The sequence below is a fragment of the Falco cherrug genome, chromosome 11, assembly GCF_023634085.1.
Source record: "Falco cherrug isolate bFalChe1 chromosome 11, bFalChe1.pri, whole genome shotgun sequence".
Lineage (NCBI taxonomy): Eukaryota > Metazoa > Chordata > Aves > Falconiformes > Falconidae > Falco > Falco cherrug.
Genome location: NC_073707.1, coordinates 22620297 through 22641540, shown reverse-complemented (window position 1 = coordinate 22641540; position 21244 = coordinate 22620297). Strand labels below are relative to the sequence as shown.

Below are 21244 nucleotides of genomic sequence, written 5' to 3'. Positions count from 1 at the left end.
CTTAATCCAGGACTGTCTGATGGATGTTAGATGGAAATACACTGTGGTGATATAAGGCCCATACAGAGGGTATCTGCACGCAAAGATGTAGGGCAGAAAGTAAAAGGGGAAGTGCAAAGTGTACAAGTATATGATACTGTGTTGATTTTTTTGCTGTGATGCTATAGCTGTTAAATATATCCCCCCTGATTACATAATTTGGTGTGAAATGACTTTGTTGGTTGCTGAGGATATTTGCTTCATTTTGTCATGTGGTGCCCATTAATCTGGATCTCTGTGGCTTCTGTTGCACAGCAATGCTGTGCAGGAGACTAAAAGCAGGCTTTGTTACAGTCAGTACAGGAGTGTCAGGAGTGCTTTGAAGGGATAATTGGCTTCCTTCCATTTGAGGATTTAATAGAGCACCTCTCCAGTCCCCAGCACCTCCCATCATTTGGAGAAGCACAGTAACCTGTATCTTGTGCGTCACTCCAGGAAAGTTGGTTTATAATAGCGGATTTTTAATACCTGCTCCTGTAAGAGCTGTCATAGCATGCTCTCTGACTAATCTGGAACCCAAGAGAGTGTGCTGCTGCCTGAAAGCAGGAGAAGTTGACAGTGCTATACCCAAAGGCTCCAGTAATGCTGAGGAATAGCTTCCAGTCTGTGTGTTTGTTTTGGTCTTTCTGTTACTAGACAGAATGGATGGACGCTCATTCAGTTCCTTCAGATATGATTTCGCACTGAATTTCAGCCTTAGCCTAGGAGGAAAGACTCCTTTTCTCTTACCACACTGCCAAAATGTACGCCTGTGGTTTATTAAACACAAAAGGCAGCAGCATTTCTCTTGAATGTGAACAGAGTGAACTCAAGGACCTGATTCAGCAGAATATCTGTGCATATGCTTAAGTGTAAGCACACAATTAAGAGTTCTGTGGAAAAGGGATTTGGGAGTTGTAATAAAAAGTGAGATTAGAGATTGGAAAGATTAGGGGATGAATGGCATGAGTGGAGTAGAAGCATAAGACCATTTGGGTGGTCTACTTTGTAATCTTGTAGTTTGGTAGTTGTTTTGCATAATTTATTTTGGTCCTTACTCCTCAGACTGGATTGAAACAACTGAGATGCAAATATTCTGGGAAAATATGTCTGATAAAAATATAATCTCTAAAGGTTGATCTTTACTTACATGTAACAGTCTTTAAATTAACGTGCTGGCCCATGTCATGAGTGCCTGGTTGTATCTGCTTTTCTTGACAGACTACATAAACTCAGAAGTGAAATTTGGGCACACCAGATCAGAAGCTTTTCTGGGTCTGCAGGAGAGATGCAAGTCTGAATTGTTCGGGGCTTTCAGCTCCACCTTCTCTCCGTCATTTGTCCCACAGGACAATTCTTATTAACACATAATTGTTGAGAACCTGTTTGCACCTGGCATGTAGTAAACTGTTCTTAATGTTGGGTTTCATGTACACACACACAAAAAAAAAAAAAAGCTGGCAAAGGTGATGAAAGACCTTACCCTCCAGGAGTGATTATGGACATTAGGCTTGATTTTATTATGAAAGATAAGAGTGCAGCAGTTCCTAAGGTTTTAGAATGGTGTAGACAGCAAGGAATAAAATGAAAAATGGACCATTTTAATGGAAGAAATTGCACCTACTGTTTGCTGCAGGCTTTGAGATATTTAAGAACTGCTAAACATTACAAGATAAAAATAATAGTCAGGAAGATTGGGGCAGAACTTCTTTAACTCCATACTCCTTTAATGATTAATTTTGTTTGTGCTCGTTCTCTTCCTTCAAGGTTATTCTTAATTACCAGTGTGGTAATACATGGGGATCTTTTGCAATGCTAAAGCACTTAAAGATAAGTATGTATATTTTGATATGTTTGAACTAGGAGATCTCTATGACAGATACCAAAAAGAAAGAATTTCTGTTCTGAGATCAGAGGTATTCAAGACAACAAAACTTGGATTTAGAAATGCACAAACCATTTCCCTTCATCAGGCTAAACAGAGCAGGTCTGTGAAGAAGCTAATTCATGTCATGTATATAAAGCAAGTCAAATTCCAGGTACTACAAAGCTTTTATGTAAGACTTTGCTGACCCAATAGGTGGTGGAATATAAATAGATCAACAGTGCACCCTTCCTTGTGCTGTTCTACCTAATCCTTTCCTTGCCTTCAGGATTGAAGAGTATTTGATCTATTGAGTCTTAAATCAGACACTGTTTCCTACCAAAAAAAAGCAAAATCCACGAGAATGAAAGTTTAACGGTGTAAGAGTGTTCTTGTGATTTTGGAATGAGAAGCTGAATTAGGAATATACTATTGTTCTTCCTTTTTTTTCATATATATTAACTTTACAAAGCTGTAACTCTCTGGCTCTCTGATTGCTCTTCGTAGCTACCCCTGCCAGGTGGCTTGACATGAGCCTCTGCAAAAAGAGTAATTGTGTTAAACCTATATTAATTTACTTTCTCCTTTTCAATAATACTTAAAATGCCCTCTTCATCCTGCCTGCAGGTCTCCACTGCTGCTCGGAAGATGGAGCACTTCTTATTTTTAGTAACAATATCTCTCATGCTGGGATGGAAGAATCTTAAACCAATTAAACACATTAGAAGATAACAGTGTGTGTGGGTTTGGTTCAAGATCTCCATTTTCTTCACTCTGGGGTATGTCCTAGTACCAGCCTTTCTATCCAAGATGACAGAAGTAGTGATAAGCTGCTAAGTAAGTAAGCAATGCAACTGCTGCTTTGTCAGGTATTCCCTTGCCAAAAAAATCACTTCTGATGGGTTTTGCCTTTTTTTTTTAAATTCTGTTACAGTTAAGTTTTATAAATTATCTCAATTTTGACTTAGGAATTTTTTTCAGATGCCTGTTTCTTTTTAAACATATGTTTTTAAAAAAGAATTACTATCTTGAGTGTGAAGGTTTTTTTCCAATAGGAGAGGACTCTGTGTGTACACTTTTAAGATATGATGATTTGTTCTTCCCTTTTAATAATGCTTAGTTACTGGGGAAAAAATTGTGAACTGGCTAGAGTATTCTTATCCCTTAAAGTATGTCAGGATCCACATACTTTACCTCTGTATATACACTCTGAATAGCAGGTTGATTTCATTTGTTTTATTTGTAGAAGTTGGATAAGCATGTCCTGAACCTGCTCATGCATCTGTCTAGGCCAGAAAGCCTTTGGCTACACTGACAGTAAATGTTTTTTCATTTAATGTGGAATTTACATGGATTAGCAATGTCCAGACTGTTTAAATACAAGAAATATTCTAGAAACTGTGGCTTGCGTTACTGACCTGCATGCTGTCATCAGTAGGGATACAGTCCTGAGGTTTTTGTTTATTCTTCATCTTTCATTTGATAGTCAGAATATAAAAGCATGGGGCAGGCTGTCCTGCATCATTTACTCTTACAGTGGAACATCAATACAGAATAGCAGCACTTTATAGAAGTCTTAACACGCCAAATGTTAACATATCTGGCATTGTTCAGCATGACAACGTAACTTGTTATCATCTCTCTTGGGCTGGACTGAGAGATAAAACCTTATAGAGAGAAGCAACAGAGGTCAATAGTCTACAGCAGTGTTTTCTCTCACCGGAAACAGTAGGTCACTATCACTCTATAACTATGTATTTCAAGTAAGGATAATAATTAAGCTGAGAGTCTACATACACTCTTTGAAGGGCAGTTCTAATTTAATACTTTTGTCAGAGCACTCCAAAAATTGGTAAGGGAAGAGGGACAGGAAGGCAAAGCAAGGCAAGGCAAGGCATGGCAAAGAGAAAGGAAGGTAGTCTGTTAGTTAAAAGTGCTGGTATAGCACCTGGGAGGCTGGATCAGTTCCTGTGCAGCGGTGGGTTTGCTTTTTGTTAGTGTTTCATTTCCAGTTCAGAGGAACTTGTCTACTGCTCAGCTTGACACTGCACAGCCTATGGCCAGACCTGTGAGCTCATAACTCCCACTGATAGTGAAAAAATAGGAAGTAAATACTTCTGAAGGGGACCATTTTTTAAAGGTAATACAGGGTTTTGATAATCAAGTGCCCACTTTACTGAATTACTGTACAGCTAATAGTCAAGAGTGTTTGCATCGTAGGGTGTTGTGAAGATAAATGAATTTGTCAGTGAGATGCTCAGATCGTCTCATTTGTTATTTTTCCCTCGTGCATGGCATTTGATAAATTGCACACTGCTTTCTATGCAAATAGCTTCACCCTGGCTAGTTTGCGTGTTTGTCTGGGGGAAGATAAATCAAAAAATGGTGGATTTTTTTTTGGACATTGTAAATTACAGTTGGGGCGGTTCCATCCTATGGGTGGCATTGGCTGGGGACTTTTGAGTTTTCCAGTCAGCTCCACATGAGAGCCCTGTCCTGCTGCAGGTCCTTCTTGCCATGCTGCTGCTCATTTTCTCTCTCTGACCTGCCTGCCAACAGCCCCCATCTCCCCTGGTTTGCTAGCTGGGGAGAGATCTCCGCTTTCCAGCTTTCTGTCAGGATATGGAGGTGGCATATGGGGCACTCAGATTATGATGGTTTCCACCTTCTCTCCCTTTCACTTTTGCCTTAATCACAGAACAAGTGGTAGATATTATGTATTTTAGAACATGTTTGGAAGAACATGAGCAAGCTGCCCTACACTCCCTCTTCCCATGCTCCAAGTTGTTGCTAAGTTTTGGAAGCTGTAAGACCATGCCTGTGTAAAAGGACCCTGTGCACATATTCCTACTTTCCTCCTCCCTCTTGCCCTTTTAGTGGGACATGGAAAGTCTGGCCATACTTCAGAAGGGGAAAGGCTCCTCACAGCCCTGCTGAAGCAGCCATCTTCCTTTCCCTCCTCCACACACATAATTTTAAAACAAATGTTACCCTGTAATGCAAAATTTGCTAAAGCATCTGTTTCTTCCCTGGAGCTCTGGAAAAATTTGATCAGTGTGACGAGTTTGTGTGAGTCTGCCTGGAAACTGTATGTTAGAGGATGAGTTCAATATGCGTATCTCTGACAGCTCCTATTTATACCAACATCAAGGTCCATATTGTCCCTCTTCTGTTTCTCTACCTCCTCAGTCAGTTCCTTGAGCAGTTGGTCTCTCCCCTTCTCCCAGATAGTTTCCAGTCTCTTGTCTAGGAATTACTGAGTACAAAGGCTACACTGCCGTAAACCAGCAAAAGAAAACACCTGGAAAGGCATTGCTTATCTCACAGATCCTGCTCTGTTCAGGCTGTTTGTGTTTGTGCTGGTGACTCCTCGGAGCCACCCTGATGAGCTGTGGAGCAGGAGGCTGCTGCAGGGCCTCGGGCTCACTGATGGCTGTATCCCTGTTCAGAGCGGCGTTGGGCAGCTGTGCAGGCGCCTTGTCCTGATGTGTCGATGTCTGAGCTATGTTATGGGGGAGATGTTTTAAAGGTGTGCTTAAGATCGTTATTAATTGTCCTTTTGAAAATATGAGTATGCCGTACATGCCTGTAACTTTAATGACTAAATCACTGATCTGGGCTTTCTGAAAGCTGGCACAGCCTCACTTGCTGAGAGTGAAAAGAGAGGATCTCTCTTTGCTTAGCACTCAGCAGCTGAAGAATTCCCATGAGTGGCAGTTACAGGGTCAACAGCAATAGAACAACCCTTGATATTAATAATTTACAAGTTAGGAAAACAAGCTCTATCAGGTGTTACTCTTTTTCTAATGTTATAAAGGAAGCACTTCTTTTTCTAGCATTTTTCAAATGCTGAAGAACAGCCATTGCTTGTGTAGAATTATCTGTTATTGTTAGCAATGTTCTTGCTTCTCCACAGCACAGTGACATTGCCTGTATCCTTTAGAACAAATGGAAAATGATAAATGAGGTTAACAAGCTAAAGTGAAAACTAAATCTGTGACTATACAACTCTCGTTGCATTCATTCTGGTCAAGGATTGGTTTGTTCATTTATTTTCTGGGGAAAAGCATCTCTCTTCCTTGGCCTCCTGAGAATCAGAAAACATGATTAAAACAGCTTGAGTAGCCTATTTCAAGGCTTAAGAAAGAATACTAGACACAGCATTTAGGGATGCAGATAGCTTGTTTTCCTTAACTGTTTCCCAATCAGAAATTGGATGAACCTTCGGGATGCTGAAACAGGGAAAATCCTCTGGCAAGGAACAGAAGATCTCTCTGTACCTGGAGTGGAGCATGAAGGTACTGTGTGGTCTTATTGTACATTTTGGGGCTGGGTGGTGCTACATGTCTAAGTCACCAGGGTTGTGAGCGTGCACCTGCTTTGAGAGACAGATGTCCTGGTTGTTACTTCACATCTTCAGAGACTTCCACCACAATAACCTGGGGACATGTGGAGAAGGGTGGGAGTGGATCAGTGGCTGGCAAAAGGGACAAATTAAACTGCTAAGCAGGGAGCTCAGCAGGGTAAGGAATGAGTGGCCAACCTTTGCTAGGTTGAGTGTTTGTTCCAAAATGAAAAGTATAAAAATATATTGACTTTTCTCAGTGTAACAACAACGTTTAGTCAAGGTAGAGGTCAAATGGACAACCAGTGGGAAAGAAGCGTATACGGTTATTATCTTGCCTGGCCACAACTGTCCTGGGCTAAATTTGACCTCTGCTTTGAAGTGGTGTACATGGCATGTTTGCTCTGCTCTCCTGTCCGTCTAGCATTGCTAGGAAGGACTGTTGCCCTTTCACTTCTGTCCTCACTGAGTAGCAGAGGACTTCACTGTCCCTTACTCTTCCCCCTTTGTGACAAAGCACTGTGATAGGTGACATCCCTTGCCAAGAGCTTGGCATTGGCTCTGTGAAGTCTGGCCTCACTGAACTAGTTTTGAAGGTTTTTCTATTATGTGAGTACCATAGCTGATCTCCAGTAAGTGGAGTGAAGTTGATCGCTTAATTATGCTGGTGACATTTGCTGGTATTTTTGGTTAAACATCAAGGACTGAGTTCTGACTGGCACTGCTAGGACTCATTTCTCCCATAAACTGGAAAATCTGTTACGTCTGAAGGAAGCAACCAGTATAATCCTCCTCTGCCCAGAGAGCATACAGAAGATCTCTGGCAAAACACTGTGAGTCCGGTAGTCTCCCAGCAATACACCTGGTTTCAAAGCCAGATTAAGGCACAAGAGAAATAACTTGCCTTCTCCTCATTTGGTCCCCAGTTAACATTCATCTGCTTTATGACAAGAATTCATTAACAGGACCAGTGGTAGGTTGTCTCAGCTTAAGAGCCTGATGGTTGGAACAGAGGATGCCGATCAGAGCTAGAGGAAAGCAAAGCTGTGATTCAGCGATTACTAAGAGCATTTTCCAAGCTTTGTCTCCTTCAGCCTTGCTAACCTGTACTCCCATTCTTGCAGCAGTGCCAAGAGCAAACAGTTTTGCTGATGGGCCTTAACAGATACTTACTCATGTCTGTCATACAAGCTACCTGTATTAAAGCAAAGCATTCCAGCATCTTCGTATAAAACTGTAGGAAAGCAATTGAAATACAACTTAAAAGAAATGTGGTACTATATGTCTTAAACTGTGGGTTGGTGATGCTTTGTCTTCTTAAAATAACTGTGTAACAGGAGACCTAGGAGAAATGAGGAATCAGGCTTTAGAAAGCAAAGAAGATTAACTCAAAATATTCCCAGTCTTCCCAGATTTTGCGCTGTAAAAGCTTCCCCTTGGATGCATGGATAGTCTTTGAATCCTCTTCACTGTCTCAACAGGCCGTTGCACTGCCGTGGTTCGATACAAACAGCAGAAAGGTGTGATCTGGGGCAGAGGTGACAGCTGGAGCTGTGTCTCAGGAGGGTTTGTTGTGGTGCCCCATTTCCCCACTGCCGTCTTTCTCATTTTGGCAAATCATATCACCTCACAGGGTCTCAGATTTTTCCCACATATGAAACAGAAACCCTCCCCTCCATCAGAGGAGCTTGGGGAATTAATTAAAACATACTCTGGCATGAGATTAATGCCCATTGTACAAGAAATTGTTAAGACCTTATCCAGTGTGCAGTTCAGTCATCCATCTAGAAGACAGATGACTGCAAACTGGAACAGGTGCAGAGAGCTACTAGGAGAAGCCGCTGAAAAGATTGCGCATGGGAGGATGGTCTTCCTTAGGAGAAGAGAGGAAAAAAGCCATTCTCATATGGCTTAGTAAGAAAAGAAGGCTGAGATGGATAGATTATTCTCAATAAATAGGCTAAGAAGGGGGGGAGATTCCCACAAAGGAGGATAATTTGACTATGAATTAAAAGGTGTGGGGAAATGTGATTCTGATAGTCCTGCAACAGAAAGGCAAGGGCAAACAGTCAGAACAAATGTGTCCTGGTTTCAGCTGGGATGGAGTTAATTATCTTCTTAGTAGCTGGTGCAGTGCTGTGTTTTGGATTTGGTGCGAGAACAACATTGATAGCACATTGGTGTTTTTAGTTGTTGCTTGCTAGTATTTATACTAAATCAAGGACTTTTCAGTTTCTCAGGCCCTGCCTGGGAGAGGGCTGGAGGGGCAGAGGAAATGGGGAGGGAGCGCAGCCAGGGCAGCTGATTCGAACTGGCCAAAGGGATACTCCATACCACAGAACGTCATGCTCAGCGTATGGACTGGGCAGGGGGGTGGCCGGTGCCTGTTGATCACTGCTCAGCGCCTGGCTGGGCATCACTCAGTGGGTGGTGGTGTACTGTGCATCACTTGGATTTGTCCCTTCCCTTTGGATATTATTCCTCTCCCCTTCCCTCAGCGGGAGCAGAGGGAGTGGGAAAGGGAGTGAGCAAGCTGCTGCACAGTACTTCTCTTCTGGCTGGGGTTAAACTACAACAAACTGTTCTAAAATGAAGGCCATGTGTGTTTCAAAGTCATTATATAGTACTTGTGTGTGTGTGTTCTGTGGCCGTTCAGAGCAAATCACAGTGTAGACACAGCAAGCAAAGAATCAAATATATAGCAGAGTGAATAAAATCCTTTCCTTTAAACAGGACTTCTATTTGATTTAAGCACAGGTTTCTTTTAAAAATGAACTCTTTTATTTCAAAATCATGATACTGTATCGTGTAGTATCTAGTTTAAGTCATGATACTGTATTACTACCTAAACTTACTATTACCACGTAGATTAATTAAAAAGAATATTAATGTGGTATTGGATAGCTGCCGCAATCTTAACATTAAACTGCTGAAAGTAGTGAAAATCACTGCCTGAGCACCTTAAACTGGAATTAACCAACCAGCTTTTGACAGCAGGACCTTTTCTGTGTATGCAGTCAGCTCAGTTCAGTGACAGTGCATTCAAAATTGGGAGGCAATCTGGGAGATACAAATCCATAAAGTTTGGTTTCTTCCAACATACAAGCAAATCTTGGAGTAAGCTGCTGAGGTGTAGCACTTGTAGAATCCCCAGTGTTGTTCCCAGTCACCACAACCAGCTTTCATTTAGGAAATACAAATAATCCTTTCATTATCTAAGAAAATATGTAGTTTGAAATATAAAATAAGCTTGAGTAAGATAGCTTGCTTTCTTACATGTCCCAAATATTTACGGTAGTTTTATTAAACTACTATATGAAAACATAATTATATGGATATTTCAATTGAATTTCAGTTTCTAACTAAATGCAGTTGGACCCAAAATGACTTGCTTAGTAAATAAGAAATGTGTCATTCATGACTTTCAAATCTGATCAGAATTAAGTATCTGACTAAATATAAGTTAGCTGTATAAGTGCTTAAATAAATGGGCAGGTATTAGGTCCATTTTAAAACATGCTTACCTGCATTTCAGCATGTTTTAAAATGGACCTAGCTGATGTGAATCAAACCGATTTCTCTTCTGTCTTTGTAATGGAAAAAAAGGTATAAAAATACATTTAATTTAAAATAATTCCAATTAAAATTTTCTACTTGATGGTATAAATATAAATTTAAATATCTTAGATCAGATGTTTAAAGTCTACACAGTCCTTGTTTTATTAAAATAACCTTTTGTTTTGTAGTTTTACAATATTAAAGCAAACATTCTCAGCAGTCTGTCTTGGGGATGAAAGAAATTAATTACTAAATTACAGAATAGTTTTAACAAGTCATTTTACACTTAACTGCAAAGAGCTGTTTATTCACAACAGACTGTAGTCTGTACTTGTGAGGGCAGTAAAGGATGGTGCCATGCAGATTTCTTGCTGAAAAAAAAAGACTAAAAATTATTAGAGAGCTTTTACATTTTAAATTCTTCCATTAGACTTTTAATTTTCTTTTTTACCTTTTCTTTTTTTTTTTTTTTTAAACAATCCGTGGGCTGTGTACTTCTCCATGGGATAGGATGGTAGCTTATATTCCCTAACCCCTCAGCTCTCTAGATTGGTTTCTTATCAAGGTCCTACTCCATTAAACTGTTCTACATAGATGGATTTGCCTGGGGTTTGGTAAACTCTTCCTTTTATTAAACAGCAGCCTGCTGTCTACTCATGGATGTTTTGATACGCTTTCCATTTAGGAACAGTTTGGCTCATAAAGCACACGCCAGCTGTATTCCCTCCCCTCTTTATTTCTAATAAATTTACATGAAACATTTTCTAATATGCAGGAAGGATTATGTACAGTCACGCCACTGAAGTATGACAGGCTTGGGAGATTTTTAGTACATTGACTCCCCCCTATATTCTCCTGATCGGGGCCTTTCAGCATTTTAATCAGTGCTCCCAAACTGTCCCTGCTCTTACTCCTCCACCTGTAGAAAAAGCCTTATCAAATACCTACCAGGTACCGTTTGCCACTTGCTGTTGGTGTCTCGCCCATTGCAAGAGCCCAGAAACCCCGGACTGCCAAACTGCTCTCTCTTAAACTCTCTGGTACTGACTTTACTGCCTGTGTGGGTCTCAATGTTTAGGGAACAGACATTTTGTACACTTTCACAGCACGACCTCCCAGAGCTATGTGAGATGGCTGGAACAATGCTGCTGGGCTGCAAAATAGCCGTTTGTGGTTTGCTGGGGATGCCCAGTCTGAAAGGGAAGGAGAAGTGAGAAGGGCTAACACGCTTGGTGCGCTATGCAGGCCTGTGGCTACTTGTGATCTTCAGCACACTTCCTAAAATCAAACTTGAAGTTGGATCTCATATTTCAACTTGAGGAATTGCGGGCTTTAGTACTGAACAGCTAAGAACAGGAGTCTGAAAGATCAGTGTTGTATCCCTGGTTCTGTCACAAGTTTCATTCCTGGCTCTGGGCAAGATACTTAACCTATTTGCATCTTGGATTTCACTCCTGCAAATGTAAAACCAAAATCCTTTGTGTTTGCATTTCTCCTGCTACTATGATCTTGTACTAGCACTAATCGTTATTTCAAAGTACATTATAAGAGCACCTGAAGCAGGTGGGTTTGTTTTATCGTGTCCAAATAATCCTTCTTTATCTGTTTCACAGCTCGAGTTCCCAAAAAAATCCTGAAATGCAAAGCAGTGTCTCGGGAGTTAAACTTTTCCTCAGCAGAACAAATGGAGAAATTCCGACTGGAACAGAAAGTTTATTTCAAAGGGCAGTGTCTAGAAGGTATGCATCTGCCCTGTGGTGCAGTCCTGCTGCAGTGCAGGGAATGACCCCCAGCGTGCTGGGGATTAGAGAAACTAAAATGGGTTGAACGTGGTGATTTTAATTTTTTAGAGTAGCACAGAAGCACTCATCTTGTCAGGACTAATGGGCCACAGTATTAGGGATAGCATTTCATAAGTGTATTAACACTTTGTTATGTAACAAAAAAATCTGGGTAATCATGCTTCAGGGCATAAATCCACCGCAGGCTGCCTGAGGCAAGGAAACAGGTTATTTTAGAGTCACCTATCACAGGGATTCATGTGTCTTCCTCTGCAGCACCTAGTGCTGGCCACTGCCAGACTGGAGGCTGGGCTAAAGGAGCCTCTGGTTTACTTTGGTTACAGCAGTGCCACTGAGCGTTGGCTGCGTGCCTCCAGAGCTGCACCTCTGACTTCCCTCACTGCAGAATTACTCTTAATCTGGGGTGGAGGAGGGGGAGATAAAACATGGAGCTCCTTGTCTTTTGGGCAACCAGTTGTACACTTAATCGCAACGGGATCTGGGGGATGTCTGCAAGAGGGGGAGTGTGGTTTCCCTGTTCCCAATTAGGTGTGGTGAAACTTCCACTGAACGCTAAGGAAGTGGTGTGACTTTATCATTACCATCAGCTATTTTAGAAAGGGAGTATCTGCTTCAAGAGGAGGGCAGGATTCAGTGCAGTTTAAGCTGTACAAAGTAATTTAAATGTAAAATGTTGGCAGCACAGCAGGACAGTTTAGGGAATTCCCCAGCCTGTCAGGTGAAAAGCAAAAGGACCATTTGTGGATTTTATCTTCTTTCAAATGCCTCTGGATCTTCTTTTTACTTTGCAGAATGGTTCTTTGAATTCGGTTTTGTGATTCCTAACTCCACAAACACTTGGCAGTCCTTGATAGAGGCAGCACCTGAATCACAGATGATGCCAGCTAACGTTTTAACGTGAGTGCCTTGGGCTTACAGAATCTGAGAGCAGGCAAAGAAAAAGCAGTGTGGCGTTTCCTTGGGGGCCACAGTGGGCATGAAGAGAGGGAGCTGCTACCAACTCTGAATCACCCTCACTACTGTTACCTATTGAGAAGTAAAAGGGGCTAAGCCGACCTCATTACCTTCCTTCCCATAGGTCCAATTTGCATTAATACAGCAATAAAAGCTTGGAGAAAGTGGAACTGATCCTTTATTAGAGTTGCTTAATTTTTTTGAAAGGTGAACCGTGAAAGAGTTTAAAAATGCTTTGCAGCTTAGTACCCCTTACACCCAGGAAAAAGAAAGATGTTTGGGCCATTTTCAAATCCAGCTATTGATCACTAACTCTTGTCCAAGGTGGTTGTCTTTCATGCAGTGTATCACCCACAGGAGCTGCTTTAGCATTTGTTTCATCACTGTACTGTTTTGCCAAGCTTTGTGTCTTTCACATTGGCTTATAAACTATGCATTTAGTCACACAGAGTTGTTTGTGGGGATAAAATACCCTTAACAGGTAGGAAACGGTTATTTTATAGTCACCTGTAATGGGACTCATACACCTTCCTCGGAAACATCTAGTCCTGGCTTCTCTTTGCACATTGACTTCTGAGTCAGCAATCTCTAGAACTTGCACCAGAATAACGCGCGCTGGGCATCGCTCTGAGTGTGGACAGCAAGGCACAAGCTTTCGTGGGATGACAGAAAAGGCTCTTTGAGGGAGGCCCCCCAGGAGGTTGTAATCACTGACAAAAAGCCATCCTCCCTGCAGTGCTAGATGGGTGCTGGCAAGCACATGAGCAGCACGTTGCCAGCAGAGACAGAAGGGTATGGGAATCCTGCTGCCAACAAGAGGCAGACAGGGAGCAGCTAGTCTCACCGCAAGGTCACTCTGTCCTCTGGAAGACCTCCCTCTCCAGCGTTTTCCCTCTCGTTCCCTGTCTGGAGGCAAGCCAGTCGCATAGAGAAGGCACTGGGATGGGAACTACCCTCACCGATTTCTATTCACAGCACGTTTCAAAGAGAGAGTGGACTCAGAAGAAAGCATCAGCGTTCGAGTAGTGCTCCCTGCCACAGTCTGCTCAGAACGTTGTAGGTGCTACACACGTCCTGGGGTCCCAGAACTCGTGGCTTTCAGTCAGTACCGGGGGAGCCAGATTAGGGAGTGGGGGTAAAGAAACCGACATCTGATGCATTGGGTTTGACCATCGGAAGAAATCAAGGCGTTTTTAGGACTGGGAGTCTTGGCAGTCCAATTCTCAAGTAACCTTGAGGATTTTCCAATGCCCCATACTTTCCCTGGAGTCTGTCCGCTTCTAGTGGGCTGCACAGATCTCTCTTCTATTCATGGAGGTGTCCTAAAGTCATTCTTGAGGCTTCTCAGTAGAATCACTAGTCCAAAGAAATCCAGAGGGGGGGTTGTGGCCCAAAAGAAATGAGGTTTTTTCAGCTGCCAAGACTTGGAGAGAGCCCCTCACTTTTTGGTGTTCCCAAAAACCTCATGTTCGTCTCGGTGTTTCCATAGCAGGACAAAATGGAGACGTGACGTTTGGTGCTAACCAAGGCACTCTGCGCAAAGGATTCCCAGGATGACTGAATACCAGACTTAGAACATTCCCTGACATTTGAGTTCAAGCATTGTCCACACCACAGCAAAAACCTTGCACTCTTGCCAGGTTCAGCTTTGCCAGTGTTACAGACACCGAGAGCCACAGTGGAGATGGAACAGCTGCTTTGATTTTCAAGAGCCAGGTTATTTAGACATGGTCAGATCACGCTGCTCAGGTGTCCAGGTGTTGCAATGGCCCCAAAGCTCTTACTTTTGTCTACCAAAATCTCAAAGTCAGCAAGTTAAATCATCAGAGCTTTTGTCACACCCAAAACTACATTTCCATCGCAGTTTGCATAAAATATGCTTGTGTGTTTGCATTTAAGCGCTTCTTGAGGGAAATGACAAGTTGGTTGAAGTAGCTTGCTCAGCACTAGAGGACAGAGATGGGAAATAAAAAAAGAACTCCCATCAGTTTTCACAATTCACTGCAAGAGAGAGGGGCCTGAAGGTGCTGGGACTGCTAGTTTATTTTTAGCAGTAGATGTGAGCAGTTTGTGAGCACTCTGCAGCCTGCGTGGTACTGTGCCCAGAAAGGGGGCGAGAAGGGGGGGACTGGGGGAACTGCTCCATGTAGGAATGCGGTGGGGAGATCCTTCAGCCCTGAGCACCCCCGGGTCAGGACGCAGTGCTCCTCGCATGCAGCTCCAAACCAGAGCTCGTGCTACAGGGGTAAGGTGTCAGTCCCGGCTTGTGAGAGCACTGAGAGGAGCAGTCATTGCCTACTGTTCATGCATTCTTCTAACACCTCTTCTTTCTCCTCTTTTCCTTCCACAGTGGTAATGTTATTATAGAAACCAAATTCTATGACGACGATCTTCTCGTAAGCACTTCCAGAGTGAGACTTTTCTACGTTTGAGATGGGGCTTTTTGGAGCTGTTTTAGTTTTCCTCCACACAGTTCTTGGTGCAGAACCCCCCCGACTATCCAGTGGAAGACACTCCTGTAGGCGGTGACCCTGGGGACCAGCTCAACGTGGGTTGTGACCTTTGCCCATCAGTTATTTTGCTTTCTCCTCTGACAAGACCAGACCAAATCCTCAGAGACAGGACCATCTGCTCAGCGATGCACTGGGGAATAGAGGCTGTCTCTGAACACAGGCAAACGATGGTCATGCAGAACCAATACTGTAAATTACGTTAGTCTCATCCTTTGTACTTCTCTGGATCTTGGTATAATCTCCCATTCCACTCACACCAAACTCTCAATGCGTTTCATCTTTGACGGATTACGTTAACCTTTTCATTTTTCTCACGTTGTAGGTTTTTATCCTTTTACTGGATTTCTGTGTAACTGGTCCACATATCCTCTTACCCCGAACTTGTAAAATAGACTGTGATATCACCTAATGTAATTAAAACAAATTTCTCAATTAAAACATTCCTACTGTCCAAAGAAGGGAAGAAATGTTCGTTCTGTGCGTTTTCCTTTCTGTTATAAAAATGTCTCGCACCAGGTACAAACTCCTGCCACTCGAGCCAGCAGCAGAACAGGCCTTTCCACAGCCCCCGTATTCTTGTTACATTTCGCTTCTTCCCGCTGACCACGTAGGAAAGGTTTCCCGACTGCTCTCACCGAGGCTTGTCCTTGGCCTCATTTCTGTCCATCAATCCCGCGGGGCAGTTTGTCCTGCTTGCCCAGTCACCGGGTTCTTGAGCAGCACTGCACGCTGTTCTGCTTTTCTGGGTTCCTGGGGATGCTCAAAGCCCTCTGGAAAACCTGTGTTCCCCTGAGCCCGCCAGCACCAGTCCTGTGCTGGGCTGAGCTCCCTGAGGCACGGCTGTGGCTGGAGGTGCTGGTGCCAACAATCCCCACGCGTGCACGGCTTTGATGACACACGATGGCACTTTTGCTGTGACAGGTTTCTCGAGCGCTACCACTACTCTTTTGCTTTGTCATTTATAATTAGATCTAGCACGTGTAAATCTTGGGAAGTGAGCATCTCCAGCTTCTGCTCTTAAACGTCATGGGCAGCTTTATGATCACTCCACACTTTGGTCAGCCTGTCCTGTGGGTGGGCTTGAGATTCTTGGGAGGGTCACAGGGAAATGGAATGCATCATTTTGGATCCTGAATTCAGCCACTGAGGGTACGTGAGAGGGGTACAGCATAAATTTTTTGTAGACAACCTGAAGTTGGACTTAATCCCCATGAGAAGAGCATTAGCCATTGTAGCAGCTTTCCCATGAGACCTCACGGATGGATTTCAGCCTGCTGGGTCTGTGGGGCAGCACGACCCGTTGTGGGTCAGCCTTTATACAAAGAGATCAACACCCCGCGATGGTAGTATGCCCGTCAAAGAGTATCCAAAAAGAAAAAAAATGAAAGGTCGAGGGTCTTGAGAGCAGGTACTGGTATGTTCTGGGATAGACACTCTGCTAGGCACACACAGGAGGTGTCCAGCAGAGACAAGGAGAAGGCATCTCCTTTTGCCAAGCTGAGCTACAACCGAGTGCCAGGGAGCCTCTGCCACCGTATCCAAGGATGCTCCCGGCAGGGCTGGCTCTAACCCGGCTGCGTGCCTTTCCTTCTACCCATACACTCATCGAGCCGTTTAGGTTGGAAAAGACCTTTAAGATCGTGGAGTCCAACCGTCTGCCCAGGACTGCCGCGTCCGCCGCTAAACCACGGCCAAGCCCTGAATTTTCACACCCACCGAGCCCCAAACCTCGCCGGCGGGGACGGTGCCCGCGGGGATGCCCTCCCTGCCGGGCGCCCACGCTTGGGGTCTCTGCGGGGGCTCGGGCGGCCACCGACACGCGTGATGGCCTGACACGGCCCGAGGCTCCCGGAGCCCCTTTGCTCCCCGCCCGCCTCGCCCGGGCTGTCCCAGTTCACCCAGTTTGCCCAGCTGGAGCCGGCGGCGCTGCGGCGGGTCGCTGCTGCCCTCAAGCGGCTCCGCGGGGAACAGCTGCAACTGCCCCGCTCCTGCCCCGGGCCGCCCCGCCCGGGCCCCCCGCACCCCCGCAGCGGGACTCGGCCTCCCGCCGGGACCCAGCGAGCAAAGGCCGGGGGCCGGGCCCCGCCGGCCGAGGAGCCCCGGTGGGGCGGGACAGCGGGGGCTGAGCTGACAGCACCCACAGTCCTGGTGAGGGGCCCCCGGGTGCCTGGAGCAGGGGTCGGTGCGCAGCCCGGCCCCCCCGTGGGCCTACGGGGAGGGGGGAGCCCGGGGGGAGGGGGGGAGCCCTCAGCCGGGCCGCCGGCACTGGGGCAGCGGAGGTGCCACCACAGGGACAAGTGGGGCAGGGGTTCCATGTGTCACCACTGCCACCACCCCTCCACGTGCCCAGGCAGCCCCGTGCCACCGTCTGCGCAAAGCCAGCTGGAGGGGGGAAGCGGGTGCGAGGAACACCACAGCGATTCCCCCTTTTATTTAACAAAAAAGTTCCCGCTTGGATACTCCCAGCCTTGGCCGGCACCTCTGGGGCTGGGAGACTCCCCCAGCCCCATCCACCCGCCGTGCGCTGCACCGGGGGGCTCCATGGTGGCGAGGGGGGCTCCATGGTGGCAGGACCCGGCTGGGGCAGGTGAGGAGCCTCTCGCCACGCAGGGCCCTTCCCAGAGCCCGGCCGCTCCCAGAAACCTTGGCTCACCTGGAGCAGCCACCTCCTGGCACTCACCACACTGGGACTGGGAAGCGGCACTGGGGAAAGGGAACTGGCCGGATTCAGCTGCCACCGCCACGGCCTCCCCCAGCTCACTGCTGGCAGCTGCCATGGTGGGCACTGGTGGCTCCCAGCCGCCCGCACGCAGAGGGCGTTCGTTTCTGCAGGAGCCTGGGGGCAGGGAAGGTGCTGGCGAGGCTGCCCCCCACCAGCCGCCCCCCACACCGGGAGGGCTGTGGCAGCCTGCCCCACACCTGGCAGCGAGGGCAGGGCGGCCCTGCGGAGCTCGGACTCCCAGTCAGAGGCCACAGAGGCATATGGGGAAGTGGAGGGAGGGAGAAGCACGCGAGAGTCAGGATTGTGCACAGCCTGGGGGGGTGGCACGGAGAGATTTGGGGTGAAGCTTGTAAAGAGCAAGTTCCATCTTCACTGCCCTCCAGCCACGTCTCTGCCTGGGAGCCCCTCCAAGCTGGGGTGTCACATCACCACTGGATGAAGTCAGAAAGGCAGCGCAGGAGGAGAGTGATGCACAACGTGCTTTTGGCTTTAGGGGAGCCGTCTGCATGGGTTTGGGATGCACCACGCCGCAGAGGCTCGCTGAAAGCGCGGGCATGGCTTACGCCACTGAAAACCACCCATCAAGGGGTGCAGGGCTGGCTGTGAAGCGGGACCCTGACTCCAGGCAGTTTGGGCTTTTGCCTGCTCGCTGCGATGAGGGTGATGGAGAGACATGGCCGGCTCCTCCCCGCCACACAGCAAGCATCAGGCTCCCACACCCTCACTGCCCATCACCAGCACCCCCTGGGGCGTTACCTGCCCCGGCTACTGCCCAGACACCTTCCCCGGCCACCGCGGGGGCTCTCAGCTGCCTGACGAAGCCGGCTAGGGCTCCTGCTGGCACACTGCCCCAGATCTGCCCTGCCCAGGGACGCTCCGGTGGGAAGCAGAGCCATCCTAACGCGGTTAGTTAACTGATGCATGAAAGTTACTGGTGAACAAAAGGTGTACAAACAGCCCAGGGCCACGTTATGTTCGGTGCCTGCTTTGCTACTCTTACCTTCCCGCACGGGCAGGCAGCGAGCAGCACGTGGCAGCGGCAGCAGGGGCGGGCAGCAGGGGCGGGCAGGCAGCCTGCCGGGTCAGTGCTGTCTCTTCCCAACTCCCCCAGCAGCACTGGGAGGGGACAGGAGGCCTGGGAAGGTTTTGGGGGGCACAGATCCTGCTCCTGGGTCACCAGGCCAGTGCAGGCAGAGCCCCAGCCAGGCATCAGACTGCTCAGGCACAGGGACCTCGGGGCTGCCAGGTGACTTACCCGTCCCCAAAGACAGGAGGGCAGCCAGGGCAGAGGCAGGAGCCATAGTGCCTCTTTTCAGTCCAAGGTGCCCAACTCCTCCTGCCCTGGGGAGCCTCCAGCCACCAGCCCCTCAGGGCTCAGCACCCACCTCACCCCACTGCATGCCTGGCACCCACGGCAGCGCTCTCCATGGGCACCCCCCACTGCACTGCGGGCCCAGCCACCACCACAGCCCCTCTTGCAGAGCATCCCATTCTCATGGATGGCATCCAGCTCCGTGCCAAAATCCTGCCTGCATCACCTTCCCTGTGCCAAAATCCTGCTTGCTCGCCCAGCACCCTGGGGTCATGCAGGGTAGGGAGTGCAGCAGGCACCCAGGAGGGATGACAAGCTGAGGGGACCAGCTGGGGACGCAGAGCAAAGGGAGGAGGGGGCAATGGGACAGTGCTGCAGAAAGCTTTCCTGGTGTCCCAAAAGCCAGGCTGGAAAGGGCTGGCATTACCCCAGGTGTGCAAAAGGGGAACAGTGGCAAGTTGTGGGTAGAGATCACACTCACATCAGCTATGGAAGCTGGGCACCAAGACACTGCCAGGGATGCAGGAGGAAGCCACAAGAGTGATGTGGAGACCCTGACAGTGAGGGACTTACAGAGCTGAGGTCACCTGGCTAATAAAGAAGCCAAAGGGGTTGGAGGAGAGGGCAGAGGCCCCATTTTCATGGGAGGTGGCGGCAAAACCAGCAGCTGAGGTCTGAGCCATACATTTGGCTCAGGAACTGGGAACGCCTGTGCCCCTTGAAGTTTCCCGGAACCCTTGCAGGAAATTCCCTGGCACAGAGCAGAGGCACGGGAGGGAGAGCCCTGGCTGCCCCGCTGTGCTGCCCGTTTGTCACCATCACCAACAGCCTGTTCGGGTTTCCTGGCAGGTTGGCTTTGACAGCGTGACCCACAGACACCAGCCAAGCCACAGCCTGTCCCCACAGCCTGTCCCCGCTCTCCGGGGGAACGTCGAGGTGCTGGGCTTCCCCGTCCCACAGCACTAGATGGTGCTGCAATACAGCAAGACTGCGCGGACCGCACAGCATCCGCACAGCCACACGGCCGAGCGGGGAGGAGGCTGGCTTGGGTCCCCTGCGCTGGCCAGGCACCCCAGGAGAGCCCCCGAGGGCCAGCTTGGGCCGGTCACCCCGTGCCACGTGGGCTGGGAGGTCACTCGGGATGGGACGTGCCACCAGCTCTACCCCAGGAAAGGAGTAGCCCTTGCACTGGGTTGCACGTGCCAAGACCCCTGCCAGCCCAGAGCCGATGGGGACACTGAGGGGCACATGCTAGGACCAGGGCTGCTCCTGCTGCGGGGTGAGGTGTCCCAGCATCTCCCGCAGGCGTCGACACCTCTGTGCCTCGTGCCTACCTTCATCCCGTCCAGCCCCACCGCTGCCAAGCCAGGGGATGCACAAGAAGCCCCAGCCCCCCGGCTAGCAGCCTGGCGGGGCTCCCCACAGCCAAACGCAACCCCAGCCCTCGCTGGGGACCAGCCTACTCTGTGGGGTGCCCCAAAGCCACCCCAAGGTGCAGCATGGAGAGCAGGGAACAGGAGTCCTAAGTGCCTTGCGTTTGCCCCTTCCCACAGCAGAGCCCCACAGCCCCGCTCCTGCCCACTGTTGATCCCCCAGGACATCGCCCCGGAGCTGCAGCCTTGATCCCAGTCAGACCCAGGGACAGGCCTTCGTGCTGGGGGCATCCCCAGGGAAGCAGAACACCCTCGCCTTGGGGGGTAAGCAGGGATACGGGGGATTTGCCAACTGCCAAGTCAGGGTCCAGGCCCAGAGCTGCCCCAGCTCACCGAGGGGGACACGCAGCAGCCAGGGACAGGGCAGGAACTAGATCTCCCACATCTGTTCTTCACCATGGGCTGGCACCAGATTGTCTTCAGGGCAAGTACACGAACCTCCCTGCGACATTTAGGAGGTTCACCTTTGCTACATGGGATGAGCCAAGACTTCCCCAGCCCGTTCCCAAGGGGTCAGCTCCCCTTGAGCTGGATGGCAATTGCCTTGCCAGAGGAACAGCTCTTTGTGTCTTTTCCAACAGCAACACCCCAAAAGCGCTTCTGTTTGTGATCTTGAGGAGTTGTGCCTGGAAGGCAGTTTCACTCATCAGACTCTTAAGTAGAGGCCAATTATTTGCCCAGACACAAACTGCACCAGTAACCCCAAGCCCGTGTCTAGTTTGG

General features: G+C 47.9%; 1 protein-coding gene across 2 annotated transcripts in view; it reads left to right on the top strand.

The window, feature by feature from the left end:
- Positions 1-15521, top strand: part of PDE6D (phosphodiesterase 6D) — a 38124-nt gene extending 22603 nt beyond the window's left edge. For both annotated transcript variants that reach the window (XM_055724101.1, XM_005438447.4), the window contains exons 2-5: positions 6092-6180; positions 11399-11524; positions 12379-12484; positions 14892-15521. In XM_055724101.1, the coding sequence (XP_055580076.1) occupies positions 6092-6180; positions 11399-11524; positions 12379-12484; positions 14892-14973 (403 nt within the window). In that variant the 3' untranslated portion in view covers positions 14974-15521. The remainder of the gene's footprint in view (positions 1-6091; positions 6181-11398; positions 11525-12378; positions 12485-14891) is intronic.
- Positions 15522-21244: the final 5723 nt, after the last annotated feature.